Source organism: Alligator mississippiensis, chromosome 4 (assembly GCF_030867095.1).
Source record: "Alligator mississippiensis isolate rAllMis1 chromosome 4, rAllMis1, whole genome shotgun sequence".
NCBI classification, from domain to species: domain Eukaryota; kingdom Metazoa; phylum Chordata; order Crocodylia; family Alligatoridae; genus Alligator; species Alligator mississippiensis.
In genome coordinates this window covers 57,897,175-57,919,213 of record NC_081827.1, presented here as the reverse complement: position 1 = coordinate 57,919,213, position 22,039 = coordinate 57,897,175, and the positions used below count along the sequence as shown (strand labels likewise).

At 44.2% G+C, this 22,039-nt stretch overlaps 1 protein-coding gene across 3 annotated transcripts in view; it reads left to right on the top strand.

Annotated features, from left to right (window-relative positions):
- The window catches only part of GXYLT1 (glucoside xylosyltransferase 1), a 53,174-nt gene extending 31,648 nt beyond the window's left edge, over positions 1-21,526 (top strand). For all 3 annotated transcript variants that reach the window (XM_059726015.1, XM_059726016.1, XM_059726017.1), the window contains 3 exons: positions 17,207-17,330; positions 17,660-17,832; positions 19,498-21,526. In XM_059726015.1, coding sequence (XP_059581998.1) covers positions 17,207-17,330; positions 17,660-17,832; positions 19,498-19,659 — 459 coding nt within the window. In that variant the 3' untranslated portion in view covers positions 19,660-21,526. The remainder of the gene's footprint in view (positions 1-17,206; positions 17,331-17,659; positions 17,833-19,497) is intronic.
- Positions 21,527-22,039: the final 513 nt, after the last annotated feature.

Sequence of the window (22,039 nt, the reverse complement as noted above, 5' to 3'; positions counted from 1 at the left end):
TTGAAATGATGGGAGCCCAAGAAGGGTGGCTGTGCCTTAAGGAAACGATCCTTTGGGTACAAAGCGAGACAATCCCCGTGCGGGGTAAAAGAGGGAAAGGGGCCAGGAGGCTTCCCTGGCTGACTGCAGAAATCCAGGGCAGCCTAAGGGCCAAAAAGGGAGCACACAAAAAGTGGAAACAGGGAGAGCTCACCAAAGATGAATATACCTCCTCTGCTCGTGCTTGTAGGGAGGCAGTTAGACGGGCCAAAGCTACCATGGAGCTGAGGATGGCATCCCAAGTAAAGGACAACAAGAAATTAATTTTTAGATATATAGGGAGTAAAAGGAAGGCCCAGGGAGGAATAGGACCCCTGCTAAATGGGCAGAAACAATTGGTGACGGACAGGGGGGACAAGGCTGAACTCAATGAGTTCTTTGCCTCAGTGTTCCTAAGTGAGGGGCAGGACAAGTCTCTCACTGGGATTGTAGAGAGGCAGCAGCAAGGCGCCAGACTTCCATGCGTAGACCCTGAGATGGTGCAGAGTCACTTGGAAGAACTGGATGCCTTTAAGTCGGCAGGCCCGGATGAGCTCCATCCAAGGGTGCTGAAGGCACTGGCCGACATCATTGCAGAGCCACTGGCGGGAATATTCGAACGCTTGTGGCGCACGGGCCAAGTCCCGGAGGACTGGAAAAGGGCCAATGTGGTCCCCATTTTCAAGAAGGGGAGGAAGGAGGACCCGGGCAACTATAGGCCAGTCAGTCTCACCTCCATCCTTGGCAAAATCTTTGAAAAAATTATCAAGGCTCACATATGCGAGAGCCCGGCAGGACAAATTATGCTGAGGGGAAACCAGCACGGGTTTGTGGCAGGCAGATCGTGCCTGACCAGTCTAGTCTCTTTTTATGACCAGGTTACAAAACGCCTGGACACAGGAGGAGGGGTGGATGTCGTATACTTAAACTTCTGGAAGGCCTTTGATATGGTATCCCACCCCGTACTGGTGAACAAGTTAAGAGGCTGTGACTTGGATGACTACACAGTCCAGTGGGTGGTGAATTGGCTGGAGGGTTGCACCCAGAGAGTCATAGTGGATGGGTCGGCTTCAACCTGGAGGGGTGTGGGCAGTGGGGTCCTGCAGGGCTTGGTCCTTGGACCGATACTCTTTAATGTCTTCATCAGCGACTTGGACGAGGGAGTGAAATGTACTCTGTCCAAGTTTGCAGATGACACAAAGCTATGGGGAGAAGTGGACACGCCGGAGAGCAGGGAACAGCTGCAGGCAGACCTGGATAGGCTGGACAAGTGGGCAGAAAACAACAGAATGCAGTTCAACAAGGAGAAATGCAAAGTGCTGCACCTAGGGAGGAAAAATGTCCAGCACACCTACAGCCTAGGGAATGACCTGCTGGGTGGCACGGAAGTGGAAAGGGATCTTGGAGTCCTAGCGGACTCCAAGATGAACATGAGTCAGCAGTGTGACGAAGCCATCAGAAAAGCCAATGGCACTTTATTGTGCATGAGCAGATGCATGACGAATAGATCCAAGGAGGTGATACTTCCCCTCTATCGGGCGCTGGTCAGACCACAGTTGGAGTACTGCCTGCAATTCTGGGCGCCACAATTCAAGAGAGATGTGGATAACCTGGAGAGGGTCCAGAGATGGGCCGCTCGTATGGTTAAGGGCCGGCAGACCAAGCCCTACGACGAGAGACTAGAGCAACTGGACCTTTTCAGCCTCTGCAAGAGAAGGTTGAGAGGTGACCTTGTGGCTGCCTATAAGTTCATCACGGGGGCACAGAAGGGAATTGGTGAGTATTTATTCACCAAGGCGCCCCTGGGGGTTACAAGAAATAATGGCCACAAGCTAGCAGAGAGCAGATTTAGATTGGACATTAGGAGGAACTTCTTCACAGTTCGAGTGGCCAAGGTCTGGAACGAGCTCCCAAGGGAGGTGGTGCTCTCCCCTACCCTGGGGGTCTTCAAGAGGTGGTTAGATAGGCATCTAGCTGGGGTCATCTAGACCCAGCACTCTTTCCTGCCTATGCAGGGGGTTGGACTCGATGATCTATTGAGGTCCCTTCCGACCCTAACATCTATGAATCTATGAATACATTTAGACAGGAATTAGAGCAGTGAGAGAATGCAAGTAGACTCCTGTTTCCCTATTCATCACAAGGGAGAGGCTATGGAAATAGTAGTAGTTAATTTTGAGATGTATTTAGCAGCCTTTCACTCATGTATTGATGTGGATTGAATCAGGTTTAGTGCCATATTTACCCGAATCCAAGACAACACTCTGAATTTTTTTATTCCCCCCCAAATAATTAGATCTTTTATACATGGAGGATGTATAAATATATTATACTTTTTCATGTATAAGATCTAATTATTGGAAGGCTGTCTTAAATTTGTGCTTCATGTCCAGGGCTGGAGCTGTGCCAGAGCTGAAGGGTAGGCAGCTGCAGGAAAGGTGGGGAGCAGTGGCTTCAGGCAGGGCAGATGGCAGGGCTCTGCAAAGCTTCAGTAGCCGATTCGATTCGGAGGAGATTCAGTGTGATTCGGTGGCCAAATCTCCCAATCCAAATCAAATCAGGAGACTCATTAAAAGGCCTGAATCGAATTGGAAGCCTCCAAATAGATTCGGGGAGATTCGGAAGGCTTGCAGCAAACACAAACTGAGAAGAGGGAGGAGGATGGGATGATCTTCCATATATTGAAAAGGCTGAGGGGGGGGGGGGGGAAGACTGCTCTGATATTGATATCTGTAGCTGGCCAGTGACTGTGATCTTTCTCTGGGTTCCCTTCCAATCACAGAGCTCTGGGGGAGGGATGTAGAAACAACATATAAAGCTGTGTCTGAAGTAATCTGTGCCTTTTGTGAACTGTCTCTCTGTTGGAGCAACAGCATCTGAAAGGCTCTGGTTTGCTAGCTAGTCTCTCTTCTTGTAAGTTGTAGCCAATCCTTTCTTTCTTACCCTTGCGTACAATCCCTATTGTTATCCCTATCCATTCCTTTCAACTTATTCTTCCCTCAAAATCCTCTTATTTGTTCTTGTTGGTCTGTCTTGATTCTTTTCCCCCCCAAAAAGAAACTAGTATTTTCCCTAACAGTGTATCATCACTGTGCAGGAAAGCATAACATATATTACACTTACACACGCATTTTGCAGCACACCAAACATTATGAAGTGTGCTGGAAAGGCAGGTGCCAGGTCTTCTGGCAGGGGAGGGAGAGGGGACAGAGGGAGAGCTGCAAATTCCCCCCACCCCAAACATAGACTCACCCTCTTTCCTGGCAGCAGTGAGTCTTCTGCTAGTGGGAGCAAGGAGGTGGTAGTAGTGGCTTCACCTGCACCACCACCACTAACCAGCAGCAGCATGACATTCTCCACCCCAATTTCAGTTCCCAGCATGAGCCTTCCAGTGCCAGAGGAGGAGCTGGATCTGGAAGCAAAGGAGCTGAGGGCCATAGCGAAAGAAATTCTGGGGAAGCAGGGTGAATCTGAGTTTGTGCTCCACACCCCTCAAAGTTCCCCTAGAGGCAGGTGTCCTTCTCTGGAAGGCACTTCAAAAAAGGTTGTGGGGGCAGGTGGCTCAGCTCCTCCTGTTGTTGTGCCTCTGCCTGGTGAGGAGGCAGATAAGGCAGGATTCCCACCCTCAACCCTGAAGTGGGTGGATAGTGTAGTATGGGATCATTTTGAGGTGGCAGATGATTAAGGGTTGGTATCCTGCCTGCCAGTATTGCCCCAGGCAGATCAGCCTGGGCAAGGATAAGAAACACTTTGCCACTACAGCAATGCTGCTGAATCTCACAAGGCAGCACCCCCTTGCCCTTGTTCCTCCTCAGCCTGGCACCAGTGGAAGCATGCCCCTAAAGAAGTTCCTCTCTCGTCCCCAAGAAGCAGAGGCAGGCCACCCTGGACCAGTGGAGACAAAAGGGGGGCATGTTGTGAAGGTGAACGGGGTCACCCAGAGCATTGGGGAGATGCTTGCTGTGGATGGCCAGCCCTTCTCCTCTGTCGAGTGTCCAGGGTTCAGGTGGCTCATGGCACTTGTGGCCCCATCCTTCCAAGTGCCCGCATGAACCACCTTTAGCAGGATGGTGGTGCCTACCCTGTATGAAGCATGCAGGGAGTACTTGAGGGAGGAGCTGCAGAAGGCAGGTCCGCAGGTAGTTTTGCACTTCACCTTGGACATCTGGAGCAGCTGGGGTAGATATGCTTACCTCACAGGGCACTGGTGCAATCAGTCAGGGTGTTGGTGGACTCTCCTTCAAGCCGAGGTGATGGATGAGTCCCACACAGGAAGGGAGATCATGGTGCAGGGGTGGCTCATTGGGCAGGGTGAGCTCACCTGTGGCTTTATGGTCACCGACAACAGGGCGGTGCATGATGCCAACTTTTTTGGCATCCATTGTGTGGCACACAAGTTCCACCTCGTAATCAAGGAAGCCTTGGAGGGGGACAAGGACTTCTCATCTACTGAGACATCCTTGGGTCACTACGAGCCAGCTCATTTTGAAATGCAGGAAGGTGGTGCGCTACTTCCACCAGAGCATCAAGGCAGCCAAGATGCTGCGGGACAAACAGGCAGAGCTGAGTATCCTGCAGCACAAAATCATGCAAGATGTGGAGACTTGGTGGAACTCCGCATACCTGATACTGGAAAGGCTGGTCGAGCAACAGAAGGCCATCCATGAGATGGCCTTGGTCAGGGAGATTGGGATCAGCAGCTCCCTTAACAAAACAGAGTGGAGTACTATCTCCCAGATCTTGGTGGTCCTCAAGCTATTCCTCGAGGCCACCAAAAGCCTCAGTGCTGGTGGTGCCCTCCTTGGCTAGGTGATCCCTGTAGTGAAGGTGCTTGAGAATGAGATGGAGAAGTTTGATCGATGTTCCTGGCTGGGGTAAGCCGCTTTCACCAGAGGTGCAGGCACTAGTGAAGCTGCTGAAGGAGGGCATCAAAAAACATCTGGATCTGTTGTGGTCTAGTACGGTCCACGTGCTGGCAGGCATGTGTGTCCTGAGGGCTGAAGGGGAGTGTCTGCAGCAGCAAAGCCCTTGATCACTGGATGCAGGTGCTGGTGAACAGAGTCAGGGAGGCAGAAGAGCAGAGGTGGGGGGATATGGAAGAGGGGGATCCACTTTCCCATGCCAGCACTCCAACCACTAGCCAATCTCTTCCACCACAGCTGCTAACAATGTGGGCCAAAGGCATGGCTTCGATGTTGGGGTCCAGAGCCAACAGACCCCACCATCAGGCAGGTAGTGCAGAGGCCTCAGTAGCTATTTCACTGAGGCCGTGAAGCTGTTGCTCTGCGACCCCTGGGTCTATTGGGCAACCCACAGCCAGGTGTGGCAGGATTTGGCCATAGTTACCCAGGAACACTTGTCCTGTCCACTGATCAGTGTTCCACGCGAAAGAGTGTTCAGCATTGCTGATGATGTAGTGACACCCCACCGCACCTCCTTGGATCCTGGTTTGGTGGAGTAGCTGGTGTTCTCGAAAGCGAACCTCCCGCTGCTGGGGTTCCCCAAGCTCCATGTACAGACAGAGCGAGTGCCACCCTCCTCACTCCACACCTATTTGCGTTTTTTATTCTCTTTCAGAACGTTGAGGTGCTCTTTCACAGAAGCCCCTGCACCCGTCTGCCTGAAACCTGGCAGGCCTCATGCCCGCATGAGGGGCATCCTTGCTGTTTTCATCCGAATCTGCAAAAACATAACAAAGTTATCGGTATTTTACTGATTCCCTATTATAGTCTGTGGCCGAGTCCCTGAATCAACGCTGAATCTCTGAATCTGAATCGGCTGAATTGAATCAGGGACAGCGATTCGAATCACCAAATCGAATTGCTGTCCCTTTGAATCGTCCAAATCTGAAGTGAATACTTGCTGCTTCGCACAGTAGTAGATAGGGAGCAGAGGCAGTAGCTGCAGCTCTGACTCCAACCCTAGATCAGGGCTGGAGCCAGAGCCAGAACAGCCGCTTGACCCACTCCCTCACCCCTTCTCCCCTTTGCACTTACTTTTGATTAAGGGTTGGTGTGAAAAGAATGAGATGATCAGTGAGACTATTCCAGTCTTCAGTCCTAATATATTGAACACCTAAGCAGTACTGCTACTCAACCAAAACCCTCAACAAGTATTCTTATGCATGCCTTCTGAATGATGCACAATGAGTCAACTGGCCAGCTCTTGTCACAGTACCAGGAGTCAGTTTTGACTGGTGTGGTCTTCTCTTGCTCAGTGACAGCTCCTCAGACTTAAGTTTTTTCTTAGGCTTTCATACCCTTTTACAGCCCTCTTCTGTATATTCCATATATGGTGATGCTATAGATTGGGGTGAGCAGCTATTTGGGTCTGAGGGCCATGTAGGGAGTTTTCATGAGCTATTTGCAGGATGAGTCAACACTCACCCCTCCCCTGCCCAACCCCTCACCAGAATTTCCTATGTGGGATGGGTCTGTGGGTGGGCAGAGGGCAGTGTTCAGGAGCGGGATGAGCTGATGAGGCTGGGATCACAGAGCCAGGTTGTGGGGTGGTGACAGTACAGGGCTCGGGCTCAGGGCCAAGCTACGATCTGCTCTCTGCATGCCCCTGCCCTGTGCGGGGGGAGGGTGGTAGTAGGCTGCCTGGGCAATAGGTCCCAAAAGCTGGGCAGACAGGGAGGGGAGGAAGGTGGGGAGAGGGGGACAAGGGGCACAGTGAGCAGGTGAGCATGATGAACAGCCACCTGTCATCGGGCAGAGCAGGTGGAAGGCAGGTGGGACCCTGAGCCTCACGTGCTGGGGCAAGAACCTCTGGACTGAAGCTTCCTCCCCACCCGAAGCAGCACAGCAGGAGGAGCCAATGCTGGTGGTGAGGGGAGCTGAGCTGCAGCCACAACAGAAGCAGCCCCACTGAAAGCTGTGAGCATTGGGCAGGGCCAGGCCAGCAGGCACAGACAGGAGCACATCACTGGCTACGCCTGGCAGGGCTCAGCCTCTTGTGGGGTGGGCTGAACACAGTCAATTGGCAGGTGCCCACCTGCTGGACAGATCCAATCAGTTGGCAGGCCAGATCTGGCCTGCGGGCCATATTTTGTCCACTCCTGCTATAGAGCCTCACCAGTTACCTTTTACAGTAGTTATTTCCTCATCCATCTGTCACCCTCAGCCTGTTTCTTTTTAATTTACTTCTCACCTACTGAGACATCCTTGGCCTTGTTTTGCTTTTTTGTTCTATCTAGTTTTTCTACATTTTACAGCTATCTACATTTTGTTTTGCCTACAACAGTTGCTTATATTGCCGCTGCTCATTTCACTTGCAGCTAACGGTGTCCATTTGAAAAAAATGGCATAAGCTATCTTGAGGCAGCTTACAGGCCTACAATCCCCTTTTTGATAGTGGTTCCATTTAAGATGCCATCGTCCTAAATTGTCAACAGTCTAGGTATAAAGTGAGGCTCCACTCTTCTCAATGCCAAATGGGGTGCGTCCACCTGTGGACAGATTTTTGGCAGGTCTCTGCTTACCCCAGCCTTGCCTGGTGATCACAGGGATCTTACCACAAGGTATCTGTGAGTATTTGATGCTGAGCCACCCTGGCAGTTCTTGCATATATATGCCTTACAGCTACAACCACTGCTGTCATGCTAATAAAAGCTTGAACAATTGAAATAAAAACAATAGGGTGTAACATCATATTAAATACTCCCGTGGTGGATAGAGGAACTGAGTAATGATTGCCACCAATGGTGTGTCCCTGCTTATTTAACTTTTCCTAAAACTTCAGTAATCTCACTGTTGTTATGTTGAATTGATATTAGAATTTGTTTTGTTTTGCTCATTCTGTTTTGTTAATTGAGCAAAGTCAGTGTGTTTCATTAGTTGTTCAAATACATTTATATTCATTTCTAATTTGATAAGCATAATATCAGTATGCAGTGTGAGATTATGAATTAACAATTACATAGTGAGTACATGGGTTTTGAACACACATGAAATCACTTGCTTTGGGTCTCCTCAGCCTAGTAGATCCCATATTTTTACAACACGGTATGACAAATGGAAGAGACATTGTGAAACCCTGGGGACACTCACCTGATGATGTACTGATGCCCCTTAAAGGTGAATACAAATTTGTACCAGGCATCTGGATGCAGCAGAATGACAAAAAAAGGCATTAAACAGCTGTAATACAGAAAACTGCAGAGCCCAAACCAATATCATGGCCATTACCTCTGGGTATTTCGCTGCCATTGGGTTACCTTATTGAGGGCTCAATCATCCAAAGTCGCCAGCTTCCAGATTTTGCCACCCACTTTCCAGACTGATCAAATGGGATTGTTATTGGTGCTTTGTATTTCCACTACTATTCCCTGTTCTTTAGAGCATTGATGGTTGGATGCTAGCTTCTGTTCTGTGGTGGAACTTATACTGCCACTGGGGAGGTGGGTCAGGCTTTTGAATTAGTACCTGAAGGGCCTGAACCACCTCCCCAATGGCAGTATAAATTTTCCCACATTCTGGCTTGTTTGTGGCCCAAACTGCCTGATTTCTATTTAGCTATTTCCCCTGTTTCCCCATCCCAGTCTAGGCAGGCTGTTATTCTCCTGTCTTTTAAGGCAGCGCACCAGTGAATTTTTATTACATTTGAATATCTGGGTTCTAACCTCCACAAAAAATGTTTCTTCTAATAAAGGCCCATCAAGGAACTATGTCAACAATTTTCCATTAGCCAAATCTACAATGGTATTCAATTGTTGCAGGACATTCGTTCCCAAAATTCCAGTGCCCCCTAGTGGGGTCATTTCAAATTTCAACCTGCCTGATTCTGATAGCACTATAAACTGCTTTTCTACTGAAAACAAAGTTCAACTTTTACCATCAAACTCTTTTAATTTTTCTTCTGCCTGCTCCCAATTTTAGAAAGACTTCTTTTCATTTCTTGCAATGGAAAATGAAGCACCTGTATCAATTAACATTTGCTACCTCAGTGTCTTCTCTTCCCATGGATCAAATTTCACTGTTACCATGGGCTGTCCCCAGTGATCATAAGTGATTGGTGCTGAGTCTAAAATGGGGTGCACTGAAGATACCAGGCTGCCCCAATAGTGACTTTTGGGAGGAACACTACCCTCCCTCTTCTTGTTTCTCCTTGTTCACCCTTTTGTTGCATCTTGCCAACCTCTGGACCAGTTGAGTAGTCAGTAACCTGTCTATATCTTCCTTTTTCTCATACCGCAGCAGTCTGTGCCACACTTCTGCTCTTAAAGGATCAACCATTCACTGTCACCATTTTCATCAACTGTTTTCTATGATTCTATGAACCTATTTTTTTTGTCTTTTACTGCTGAGCAGCCTTGCACTGAATGGCCTTTTTAACTTGTCATAATGAAAATCAGGTTGCTGTTTATTCCCAGTAGGCAGGCCTTCAGCAACATAGAGCAATTTCTTTTGTTCTATGTATGTCTGGTCTCCCTCCACTGCTGCCTTTCCCCAGGGAGCCATTGATAGTACTATTTTGTGCGGAAAAAGAGTTCCATTACTACCACCTGCACTACATTTCTAATTGGGAGGGACAGCTGCAAAAATTTTTGGAGCCTTACACTCCTGACAGATCTACCAGATCCCCCACTATATATTAGCTTTTGCCCTGTAGTGGGTTAACTTGTCATTAACCTACCATGGATGATGGCTGTCTTCTGCTTGAGAGGACCCTAGTGTCTACTAGCCACTTTCAGTTGGTTGGATGTAAAGGGCACTCTTGTCTGAACTAGTTCTATCTGGCAGTTTGTTCATGCCCCCAGATGAGTAGTTTCTTTAAGGATTATCAGGGCCATAGATACAGGTGCACTGATGCATCGGTATACTGATGAAAGTAAAATTAACATTATCGGCAATCAGCATCTTTTGGCTGATGTGGTTGATAATGTCACCGATAAATGCTCTGTGCATGCACACAGCTGCAGCATACATGGGGCCAGGAGCGTAGCCCAGCAATGTGGAGAACAGTGACTAGCCGGTTAAGTCTTTGTGGGGGAGGGAATGGCTATGGGGGAATGAAAGGGTGTGGGGGGAGTACATTGAGGCCCCCATGGTGAGGAAGTGGGGCTGGGGCAAGGGAAAGTGCTACCCAGCCAGGATGGGGTGCGAGATGGAACCACAGGTGGCTCATTTGGGAGGTGGGAGGGGGGTGGCTCCCCCCACTGCATGTATGCCCAGGAGGCATGGGGGGCATGTGCCCCCTGGCTTTGTGCATGGGGTGAGGGCAGTCTGCCCACTTGGGGTCAGGGGCTGCGACAGCCTCTTTCCAGCACTGGGGCTGGACCAGAGCTGTGCTCAAGGTGGGTGGCAGCAGCGCTGGGAGGGGGGGCTACAGTGAATTTTGGGGTGGCTGTAGCCTACTCCATAGCCCCTGCTTGTAGTGCCAACCCCCTCTGGGAAGAGGCCATTGCAGCCCCGAACCCTGAGCCTCCAGTGGGCAGCCTGCCCTCGTACATGCCCCCCATACCTCCCTTGGGGTACACACAGTGGTGGGAGCCGCTCTCCCTATGCTTCCCAGATGAGCTTCCCATGACTCTATCCCCTGCCCCACCCTGGCTGGGTAGTGCCTGCCCTTGCCCTTGCCCCAGCCCCACTCTCTCCCTCACTGTGGGGGCCTCTATCTGCACCCCCGCATGCCAGCCGGACTTAGCAGCCAGATGATGCTCTCCAAGCTGCTGGGCTGCATATCGACAATCGGCTCAGTACTGGCTGATATGGGTGGTTAATAATTGTTCGTTGGTATCAGCCAAAAATATCTTTATTAATGCACCCCTAGTTATAGGCAGGGCCATCTCTAGGGGTGGGCGAGCGGGCCAGATGGTGGGCCCCATGCTTTGGAGGGCCCTATGGACAGTGCTGTACAGGCCCTGCTGTGTGCCACTGGCTCCGCAGTCCAGCTACTTACTGCTGCCGCCCCGCTTCCTGCCTGCCCCCTCACCAGCCCTGCACAGGCTGATATTCCCCGGGCCCCATACACCCCTACTGATGGCTCTGGCCATAGGGGCTAGTTCATGCATATTTCTCAGCTCTTCCCCTAATGGGACATGTAGAGGGTGTCTTTTAGATACCAGATCCCATCTATCAATCTCATAATCATAATGGTACAAATCAGGGGCGTTATCGTTTTCCCCTTCACTTCCACCCTGGATGGTTGCCACAATTCCTCTCAAGATGCCCAGCTTCTGTTCTTACTCCATTAATTGTTGCTTATAAGCACTATGATCAGAGGGTATGCCTGCCTATGCAGGTTAATGACTGCCTGCATTTCAGCTTGGGCATCCTGACTTGCCTTTTGCCATATTTCCTTTTCCTCTTCTTTTCTCTTTATCACATGCAATACCTTCTGCAGTCTGTGCTCAGTTTCAGTTACGTTACAGTCATCCTTCAAAGCCAGTCCAAGAAAGTGGACGTAATATACCTTGACTTTAGCAAGTGTTTTGAATACAGTCTCCCACAACATTTTTGCAAGCAAGCTGAGAAAATATGGGTTGGATGAATGGACTGTATGGTAGATAGAAAGCTGGATTGTTTGGTTTCAGTAGTAATCAGTAATGGGTAGTAATCAGTCGTTCAACGTCTAGCTGGCAGCCAGAATCAACTGGAGAACCCCAGGGACTGGTCCTGGGGCTGGTTTTGTTCAGTATCTTCATTTATGATCTGGAAGATGGGATGGATTGCACCCTCAACAAGTTTGTGGATGACACAGACTGGGGGGTGTAATAGATAAAGCTGGGGGGGGGGGTGTAATAGATACACTGACACCAAGCTGTGTTGGTGTAGTAGATGCACTGAAGGATATGGCCAGGATTCCAAGAGACCTAGAAAAATTAGAGGATTGGGCCAAAAGAATTCTTACAAGGTTCAACAAGGACAAGTGTCACGTCCTACACTTGTGACGGAAGAATCCCATGCACTGCTACAACCTGGGGACTGGCTGGCTAAGCAGCAGCTCTGCAAAAAGGGGCCTGGGGGTTACAATGGACAGTAAAATGGATACGAGTCAGCAGTGTGCCCATATAGCCAAGAAGGATAACAGCATACTGGGCTGCATTAGTAGAAGTGTTGCCAGCAGATTGAGGGAAGTAATTATTCTACTCTGTTCTGCACTGGTGAGGCCACATCTGGAGTACTGTGTCCAGTTTTGGGCCCCCCAATATAGAAAGGATGTGGACAAGTTGGAGAGAGTCCAGCAGACGGCAGCAAAAATGGTGAGGTGGCTGGAACGCATGACTTACAAGGAAAGGGTGAGGGAACTAGGTTTTTTTTGGTCTGCAGAAGGGAACTGAGGGGATTTAATAGCAGCCTTCACTTACTTGAAGGGTAGTTCCAGAGAGGATGGAGCTAGACTGTTCTCAGTAGTGGCAGATAACAGAACAAGGAGCAATGGTCTGAAGTTGCAGCAAGGGAAGTTTAAGCTGGATATTAGGAAACACTCTCAGGAGGAGGGTGGAGAAGCACTGTAACAGGTTACTTAGAGAGGCGGTGGAATCTCTGTAACTGAAGGTTTTTAAGGCCCAACTTGACAAAGTCCTGTCTTTAATGAAGTAGTTGGGGATGGGTCCTGCTTTGAGCGGGGGGGGTTGGACTAGATGGTCTCCTGAGGGTCCCTTCCTACTCTAATTTTCTATGATTCTGTGATATCTTGCAACACTGCCATTTGTGCCTTAACATTCTCTATTTATCGCTGTCACTGACAGTATTTATCCTGCTAACTCTGCACTTCTACCTTTTCCCGTGCCAACTCCTCAGTCAGTTCTCCAGCTACCATGAGCAGGCCCTGTAATGCTGCTCACTTCTTAGTCTTTTTTTCTCAGTGGATTTTTTCCAGAGGCCATCCAAGAGGACCACTGCTTACAAAAGTCCTCTAGAGCAGGGGTTGTCAGCCGGGGTACGCGTACCTCTGGCAGTACTTTGAAAGGTCCCAGAGGGTACATGGGGGTGGGCAGGGATGGAGCGCCGCCACCCTGCGCTGCTGTCTCACAGGAGCAGGGCTCGGGCGGGGCAAGAACAGGGCCGCACAGACGCTGCGCAGCTGCCGCTCACCACGCCCGGCTGCTCGCCGCCACCTCCTCCCCACTTGGTGTCCAGCTGCTCGCCACCCCACTTATCCCGAGGGTACACTTACTAAAAAGGGGGCTGCCAGGGGTACACTTGTTAAACAAGGCTGAAAACCCCTGCTCTAGAGCACTGTTCTTGTTCTGAAATGTCCCCTTGTCCCAAAACCAGGGCATGATAGCCTCTGCCACCCATTTGTCAAACTCTTCTACTTCTGTTGCCGTGGTGTTGGTTTTGGAAGGGTGAAGATCCCTAACTCAGATATTTCCTATTTGCCTGTGATCCTGTATGGTCTCCTCTCCCTGCTAGTCCAGGTTGCAGCCCTTGGAATCCAGAGAGGTTCAGTAAATCTGGATATTCTAATCTCTGTCCACTCAAGCCCAACCAGGGATACCAAATCTGTTACACTCTTTTTGATTTAAGGGGTGGTGTGAATGGAATGAATTGATCCATGAGACCTATTCCAATCTCTAATCCTAATTTTTTGAGCACTTCAGTGATCACACTACTCAAACAAAACCCCCAACAGTTTGCAAAGGGATTCTTACGCAGACCTTCCAAACACTGCACAATGACTCAGCTGACTTAATGTTGTCACCGGGGTTCACAGTTTTGACTAGTGTGGTCTCGTCTTGCTTGATGACAGCTCCCCAAACTTAAGTTTTTTTTCTATAGGCTTTTATACCCTTTTACAGCCCTCTTCTGTATATTCCATATATGGTCATGCTATAGAGTCTCACCAATTACCTTTTACAGCAGTTATTTCCTCATCAGTCTGTCACCGTCTGCCTGTTTCTTTTTAACTTCCCACTTACTGAGCCAACCTTGGCCTTGTTTTGCTTTTCTATTCTATCTTGGTTTTTTATGTTCTGCAGCTATCTACATCTTATTTTGCTTACAATAGTTGTCTATACTGCTTCTGTGCTCATTTTGCTTGCATCTAACTGGGTCCATTTGGAAAAGATGACATCAGTTGTTTAGGTAGTTTACAGGCCTATGCCCCTACCACCCTTTAGTGAAATCCAAGATGAGGTGTTTTTTTCCTCCTGTTAAATAGAGGGTGGGGGGAGTTAGATTTAAATGCGTATGATATTCACTTTCTTGTGCTGAACTTTGCTTCTACTTAACTGCTGCAGAGGTGGTTAGTCAAGTTACATTCAAGTCAAGCAGAAGGGAGGGCAGGGTTGTACTTCATGACTCTGAAACAGTTTGCCTCTGAACTTTTATAGGCTAGCATCTGGCAAAGGGGGTTGTTGGGATGGGCTGCCTCTCTGAATCACTTAGTGTCAAAGGTGCTACCCTACCCTACCTTCTACCTCTACAAAACTGCTAGGAATTCAGCCATACCTTTCTTCCTATGTAAACTCAGTTCTCATTGTGCAATTAAGGCATTGATTCTCAACCAGAGTGCCCTAAGATCCTTTTATAGGTGCCTTGAAATGCTGCACAATATTAGCACTATTAGGTTTGTACATATAATTCACAAGGTAAACCAAGAGATTTCAAATAGGAAATCCATATCGTCAAACCCATTCTGACCTGTTGTAGTATTTCCAAGTTCCTTGCAATAGAAGAATTACTCTATTTTCTGTAGTCAAAAAAAAATAAAAAAGAATGTGAAAGCTAAGAGCTGACATTTTCTGAGGGATATGTTGAGTATAACAAGGGGTCCTTGAGTCTGCAAAGATTGAGAACTATTGAATTAAGGATTTAACCTTCAATTTACAATAGTTTTTCTACTTGTACACTGATTTAATGTGTTGAATGGAAAGAGGCTTCATCCTGAGTTGAGGATTTTCTCTACTCAATTCATTTCTCCACTTTTCCTTTTTATTACTTCTAGGATTGTACTGTAATGTGTCTACATTGCAATGTAACCGAGAAATACCTGTACTCAAGCTAGCTTAATTTAAAACTGATTAGAATAAATCTAACCTGTAGTAGCATGTATCTATGTGGGTTATTTTTATCCAGAGCAGCCCGTATTCAGTTCAAGGGCTAAGAGAATTTCCTTTTTCCATGCAGTTGGATTTTGACATTTTTTTTTTAATTACATTATTTCAGTCAAATTCACAGTATTAAAGCAAAGTAATTTATCCATAAGAAAAACAAATTATATTATAGAACACCAAATCAAATAACTAAATCCTGCTATTTGTAAGTCCCCAAATAAGACACAAGTAGAAGACCTTATTTGTGGTCTTCCTGTTTTGATTTAAATGAAATCACACATGTACCATCAGCAGAGCTTCATATTTAGTTATGTTGTAATCTTGCACTCTGCACAAAGTGCAATTTTGGGAAAAGACTCTATTTTCTTAATATTCCTACATAACCAAGTGTTTGAATCCCTGCTTCAAGTGCAGAACTCAGGTCAAACATAGCTATAGAAGCATTGAAGCTTCTACAGTTGTTTTGGCTTTTTTAAAAGCTGTTCCTATTCTCTGCAGCTTTGTCAAAATAACTCATTTGAAGTGTTCATTTTAATCTATAAGTAAAAATATTGCGTTGTGTTTTTTCCTGGTTAGTTGACACTATAATAATTACTTAAATTTAATATGAGGGGGAGCAACGTTGCTCAGGACTGGAAGCCATGGTTGGTCGAAGAGTTCCCAAGATGATGTACATCATTGAATATAGCTGCACATTGAGTTTGTTGCATGGTGACCAGTTCCTGACTGGCGTGCAGTACTCTGCCACAGAGTACAAGATGGCAAGAGCTGACATCCTTAGAGTTAAGGGTCTTGCATCCCACAATGACCCAGCCAGCTTGTTAAGGATATTGTTATGTGCCTTAACTTTCATTGCTGTCTTTTTCAAGTGTTCATGATAGCTCAGAGTCTGGTGTAGCGTTATACTCAGGTAGATGAGTTTTGTTTCATGCCTCAGTCTCTGACCATTCAGGTAGATGTTCAGGTCCTGGGCAGCATTGGCATTGTGTAGGTGGACAATGCTGGAAATTCTTACTGATGCTTGGCTGGAGGCTCCAAATCTTGCAGTAGTCGTCCAGCTTTGTGATGTCACCATGCAGTGTGTGTTCTAGCCAAACCAAGCCTGCCACTGCACGACGATCTCTTAAATCTACCTGCTGCACATCTACCATCATGACACCCAGTATGGTCCAAACTGTTGCATAGCAGATAATGGTATTTGCCTTATCCAACCTGCTACACGGCGGAGATCCTCTGGTGTGAGGGATGGAGGTTGACATTACCACCAAACAAGTTTCTTATCACAGATCCTACAGTCTGCCCACCTGGCTTCAATCTGCCACACTGTCAGTGGGTCTGGCTGAATAGGTTCTGGACAGGGCAAGGTCTGTGTGCAGCCAACCTCCACCATAGGGGTCTTTGCGACAATCCAGATTTGTAGCTGTGGGAAAACACATACCATGTTGCATGTTGTCGATGAACTTAGTCAGCAGGCAGTCAGTTGTAGTCTGCAGGAACTGCACATAGCCACTGAGGATGCCATCGCATGAGTTGGCAATTATGTACATACTGGATGACTTAAATTAATGTAATGAAAGTCATTCAGAAACTTTGAATAATTTCTATATATTTATACACTGATATTGTAACTAATCTTCTTTCATAGCTGTTTTTGGAACATACCTCCTTGCTTTGGTATATAATAGGGTTTAAGACCAGTTGAATGCTTCCTGTTGTACCACAAGAACTGTTTGAAATTTGAGGTAGAGACTGTTAAATTTAAAATCTAATTTAAAATTTCTTGTCCAACTTCATGCAGAATTTTCAACTAGAATAGATTTAGATGCCTTGTTTATTTCTATTGATCTGCAACAATGGCTGTGGATTAGATTTCTGCTTGTTGGTACTGTCTCAGTTTTGTAAAATGTGTTACATTTTGTGAAATACAAGTGAAATATTTTGGCAATTATGTTGGAGATGATAACTTGCAGTCTTGTTTAACCTAATCAAAGATGTTTTCAGAAGAGAAGGTGCAGTTTAAAAGTCATTGAACTTGGGCACGAGAGGTTATTCAAAAGAAAACGCATGTACCTTTCAGTTTTGAATAGTAGATGACTTTTCTTTGACATCTTTCTTTTGAATTCTTTCTTTTACTTATCTTTTAGATAAATGCCTGTTTTTTCTTACCTTTATTGTTTTAAATAGAATGATATGACAACAGCACGGTTACAGTGGGAAGAAATTCTTATGCCATTGCTCAAGAAGTACAAGCTCAACATAACTTGGGGTGATCAGGATCTATTGAATATTATATTTTTTCATAATCCAGGTAAATCTTTTACTTTAAGCATTCATGCTACAATTGTAAGATATATTTTTTTTCTAAATTAATAAAAATGATCATTTCAATAGAATATTTTAAGTGAATAAGTTCCAAATAGCATTTTGTTTTGTTTTAAAAATACTTTTCATATCACTTTTGACACTTGCATGTTAACTAAATATCAGTTGTTTAAATGTTGTTTAATTCTAACAATTTATAAAAAAAAATAAAATAAAAACAAATATGCTCTCAACAAGATGTTATCTTAACAAGATAAGTATTTGTGTTATCCTAAGTGTTTCATTGTCAACTATGTATTATGTGTTTTTGAATAGAAAGCCTTTTTGTCTTCCCTTGCCAATGGAATTATCGACCTGACCACTGCATTTATGGAAGTAATTGTAAGGAAGCTGAAGAAGAAGGAATATTTATCTTACATGGAAACAGAGGGGTTTACCATGATGATAAACAACCAACTTTTAGAGCTATATATGAAGCAGTAAAAAATGTAAGTAACTATGTAATTTGTACACTCATACGTTATATAGAATTATTTTCAATATATTCATTTTGAAGTAGGATATATTTGATAGGATTTGTTTAAATTTAACCTGATATTAATTCATTCTTCTAGCATTACATAAATATCTTAGTTCTAAATAATTCACACTTTCAAACGATTTACAGTTCAGCTCAGTTTTCAGTCTTTTGCTGTAATGCCAGGGCAACTTGTTAGTTCTGTTTCAAAACTAACATTTTAGTGTGTTTAAGAGTTTTTGTAGGTAAGGAATCTCACCTTACATGCATTTCAAGACCATATGTTCACTCTTTTACAATAGTTAAATGCAAATATATAGGAAACGATATAATATTTATATAAGGCTATTGCATTACATAGAGACTGTATTTCTATCTTTGTGAGGCACTGTGCAAACGAGAAGAGATGTTCTCTGCCCCAAAGATGGTACAGTATATTTAGATTTTGATTATAAGGTGTATTTTCATGTTGGGAAACAATCATGTTGTATCATGTTATTATAATCTGTCCTGCATACTAGGTGTAAAATACGTGGTTATCTCTTTAAGTTTTTTTTTTTGTTTGCCAAGAGTGTTGGATTCTTTTTATTTTGCAAATAAGACTTCTTATAAACTATTTATTACTTCATAGTATACTCACTGAAGACCTGTAAAATTTAGCATTGATGTGCATTTTAATGTAGAAGACTCGTGTATATAACCTTCAAAAATCAATAGTATATTTTAATGGTACTTTATTACAGGTTGTCATATGGTTATAAAAATGAAGAAAAGTACTTTTGGGGGTCTGAGAATACACTGCACAGAAAGCAAATGTGTTCCCATAAAAATGCGATTTCTTTGTTTCCTTTGAGCATTGTCAAAAGAAAAAAAGAAATTTCTTTCCTTTTATTTATGATCCTTTTTGGTTTATGAATATGCTACAAAGTGTATAAAACAACACTGAACCAATGATTATAAGATTAGCAAGATTATTCTACATTGAAATGTTGGTTTTGCATATAATTTGCGTATATCTTTATAAAACAAAAGCTGTAGCGCTGTATTTTTCAGGTCCACATTAAATACTGTATATGGTTGACCATCATTCAATGTAATGACGCTGTTGTCTTTAGCAGAACTACAGATAACTCTTTTCACCATTATTTCAGTGCAACTCCAAAAGAATTGGTTTTTTTTTAACTATATTTATATTGTAATAATTACATATTTTTCAGGCCAAATCCCAAAAACAATGGAAGTATGACCAAGGGAATAACCCTTGGACTATTTTAGATTTTTAGAGCTTTTTTAAAAATTTGTTTGCCTGACTGTGTATGTTGGTTTTTCATTTTGTCTAAGCAAGAAATGTTACGTGTTGCTTTGTTAAACCAGTCATTAGAAGTGTTTCATCGGTGAAAATGTACTCTCAGCAATTGAGTTATTTTTATTATATATTACATTCAAAACAAGGTGTCCAAAGATTTTAAAGGCATGAATTATCTAATGACCGCGGTTTTATGTACTCGGTTTTGTGTTGTAAAGATGGATATTCCAAAATAACAATAAAGACATTTTCATCACTCTTATGATATTTCAAAAAAGGAATCATGTTTCTACTACCTGACCTTCCTATCCTTTCTAATTCTTTCCCTAGTATTCGTTTGGAAAGGACCTGGTTCATTCCCTGTTACAACCTCTAGAACTGGAACTGCAGAGGACAATGCATACCTATTGTGGAAGAATATACAAAGTATTCATAAAGCAGTTAACCAAAAGCATAGGAGATGTTGGTATCAGAAGATCAAAGGGAAGTTGATTCTCACTATGAACTCACAAAACTGTGAATTAGAACAATAACGGTGGATTACACGTATAACGTAGGGAGGTTACTCAGTGCAAGAGCTATATATAATATGGCTTGAGTCAACTGTTCCTAATGTGTCCAGGTAAATGTTTACCAGCGTTATGAAATGAAGAACTTGTTTGCTGGATGAAGAATAGGAATGCCATCCTGCATTGAAGACATTTCTGATTCTTTTGAAGCTTAATCTCAGCTAATTTTTATTCTGGTTCTGATGAGTACGAGTGTTACTGACTTATAGTCAGTAGTTTGAGTTTGCATAATTCCATTGTCTATAATGCTCAAATGAGAGAGACAGAAATTAAGTTTGTTTTGGGGCGGGGAGGGGCAAGTGTACCTCCATATGTAATCTGAGATTCTCTTAAACTGTGAATGTAGCAATAATTGAGTCCGCACTAACCTCACTTTAAAAGTGTGAGAACCAGTTTGTTTACAAGGCAGAAATTATTCTGTTTTCAAAGAAATGTGATACAACTATTGACAATCTGTATGTGCCTTTGTGTTCATCTCACACATGTTAAAATACTGTTTTGACAATCATGTTTCGTATATTTTAGATGCAAACTGCACATTAAGAACACAGTTTTCAGAGCAAGGAGTAACTAGTTTAGGTAGAACTAGTTTCCCCATCTTTAGATTGATACTTTCTTTTATACAGCATTTATTAAGTGGTTGTTGAGCCATCTTGCCCAAATATTCCAGCTAAGTTGTTTTGGTTTTTTTGTTTTGTTTTTACAGAGATACAATATGAGTTGTTTTTTTTTTTTTCCTTTTTTGTTTAAACACTTTTATTAATGCTAGTGAGATGTTTTTGCAACTTTACTGGGCATTCTGGAAGCAGAAACTATAATGGAAAGTTGCTTCTATCCTATTTCACTCCCAAGTGTTACTACATTTTAAAATATTACAGATATTTTAAGTTGATGGTGAATGTCTATAGTGGGTTTTTAATGGTTCACCAAAACATATGCATATATGGCAGGCTTCCTATGGGAAATTAGGTAGTAATCATAAAAATATGATCCTGTTACTAAGTTTCTTTTATATCTTTGTTTTGTTTCTTTTTGGATTGGTGCAGTCCTCTGTCTCGCGCTACATCCTCAAACAATTTTGCATATTGGTCAAGTAACAAAGCTTTAAAAAGTTGGCTTTGATCATTGACTTCAGGAGAGCTATACTAATTTATGCCAGTGGAGGGTTAGGTTCTTTTTTAATTTTCTTCACAAAAAACAGGTTTCATTACTTGCAGGATGTAATTTATTTCCATTTCATGGAGGAGAAATGGAGTAAGAAAAATATTGATTCTTAATATTAGCAAAATCTTACTTTAATCTTTGTCATGAAATGCTGTTAAGTAATACTTGAGTTGAATTTAAATAATTATTTCACCTCATGCTTTTTATAAGATGGCTTTTTCATGGAGAGCTAGGGAGTTCCTTTGCTGCCTTCAGCCTAGAGAATTCTTTTCTTGTCCCACACCTTAGTTCCATGCTTTGAAGCTTTACATTGTGGCCATTCTTCTGTCTGAGAGTGACTGGCTCTAATGTCTTACAGATCCAGCTTGCTTGAAGGAGTCCCTTGAGCAATATAAAAACACATCCAGTGTTGAGAGTAGTGTCTCTTTTCTGTTTCCAGTCCCTGCTGGCCAGGGTGCAATAGGTTGGGATGAGAAGTGGAAGCCAGAATATTTCATGTGGAGCGAAAAACATTTTTTGCCTTCAAAAAATCTTTCTAAATTTGAAGCCTATATGAAAGCACTGTAAAGTTGCCTGGTCTGCAGTATGTAATGCATTATTTTTTTTACATAAACTGTTTTGTATCAGTGTGTCTTCAATTTTTTTAATTTGTTGCTTGTATAATGTCTATTTGGAAACATATTATCCCTTTTTTTTCAAACTTCCTCTCTTACTGAAATGTTCATCTGACTTAACCTTTTCATATGGCAGCTCACTCACCCCAAGTCACCAAAGCTGGGACTTGAACTCAGATCTCATGTCCCACATGGTAGGTAGAAACTCTGCCACACAGCTACCAGTGTTGGTGGTGGCCAGGTTCTGGAATGGGCTTCCAAGTGAGGTGGTGCTATCTCCTAGCTTGGAGGTCTTCAAGAAGAGGCTAGATAGTCACCTGTCTGGGGTCATCTGACCTAAGTCCTCTTTCCTGCCAGGGGCAGGGGGTCGGACACGATGATCCATTGTGGTCCCTTCCGACTCTACAATCTATGAATCTATGATCTGTTAAAGTTTGCGGATATTTTTTTTTAGGAAAATTAGGAAGAGTTTAAGAGCTAATCCAGCTTTCCCCACTTTATTTTAATTCCTTTTCGTCCAGAAAG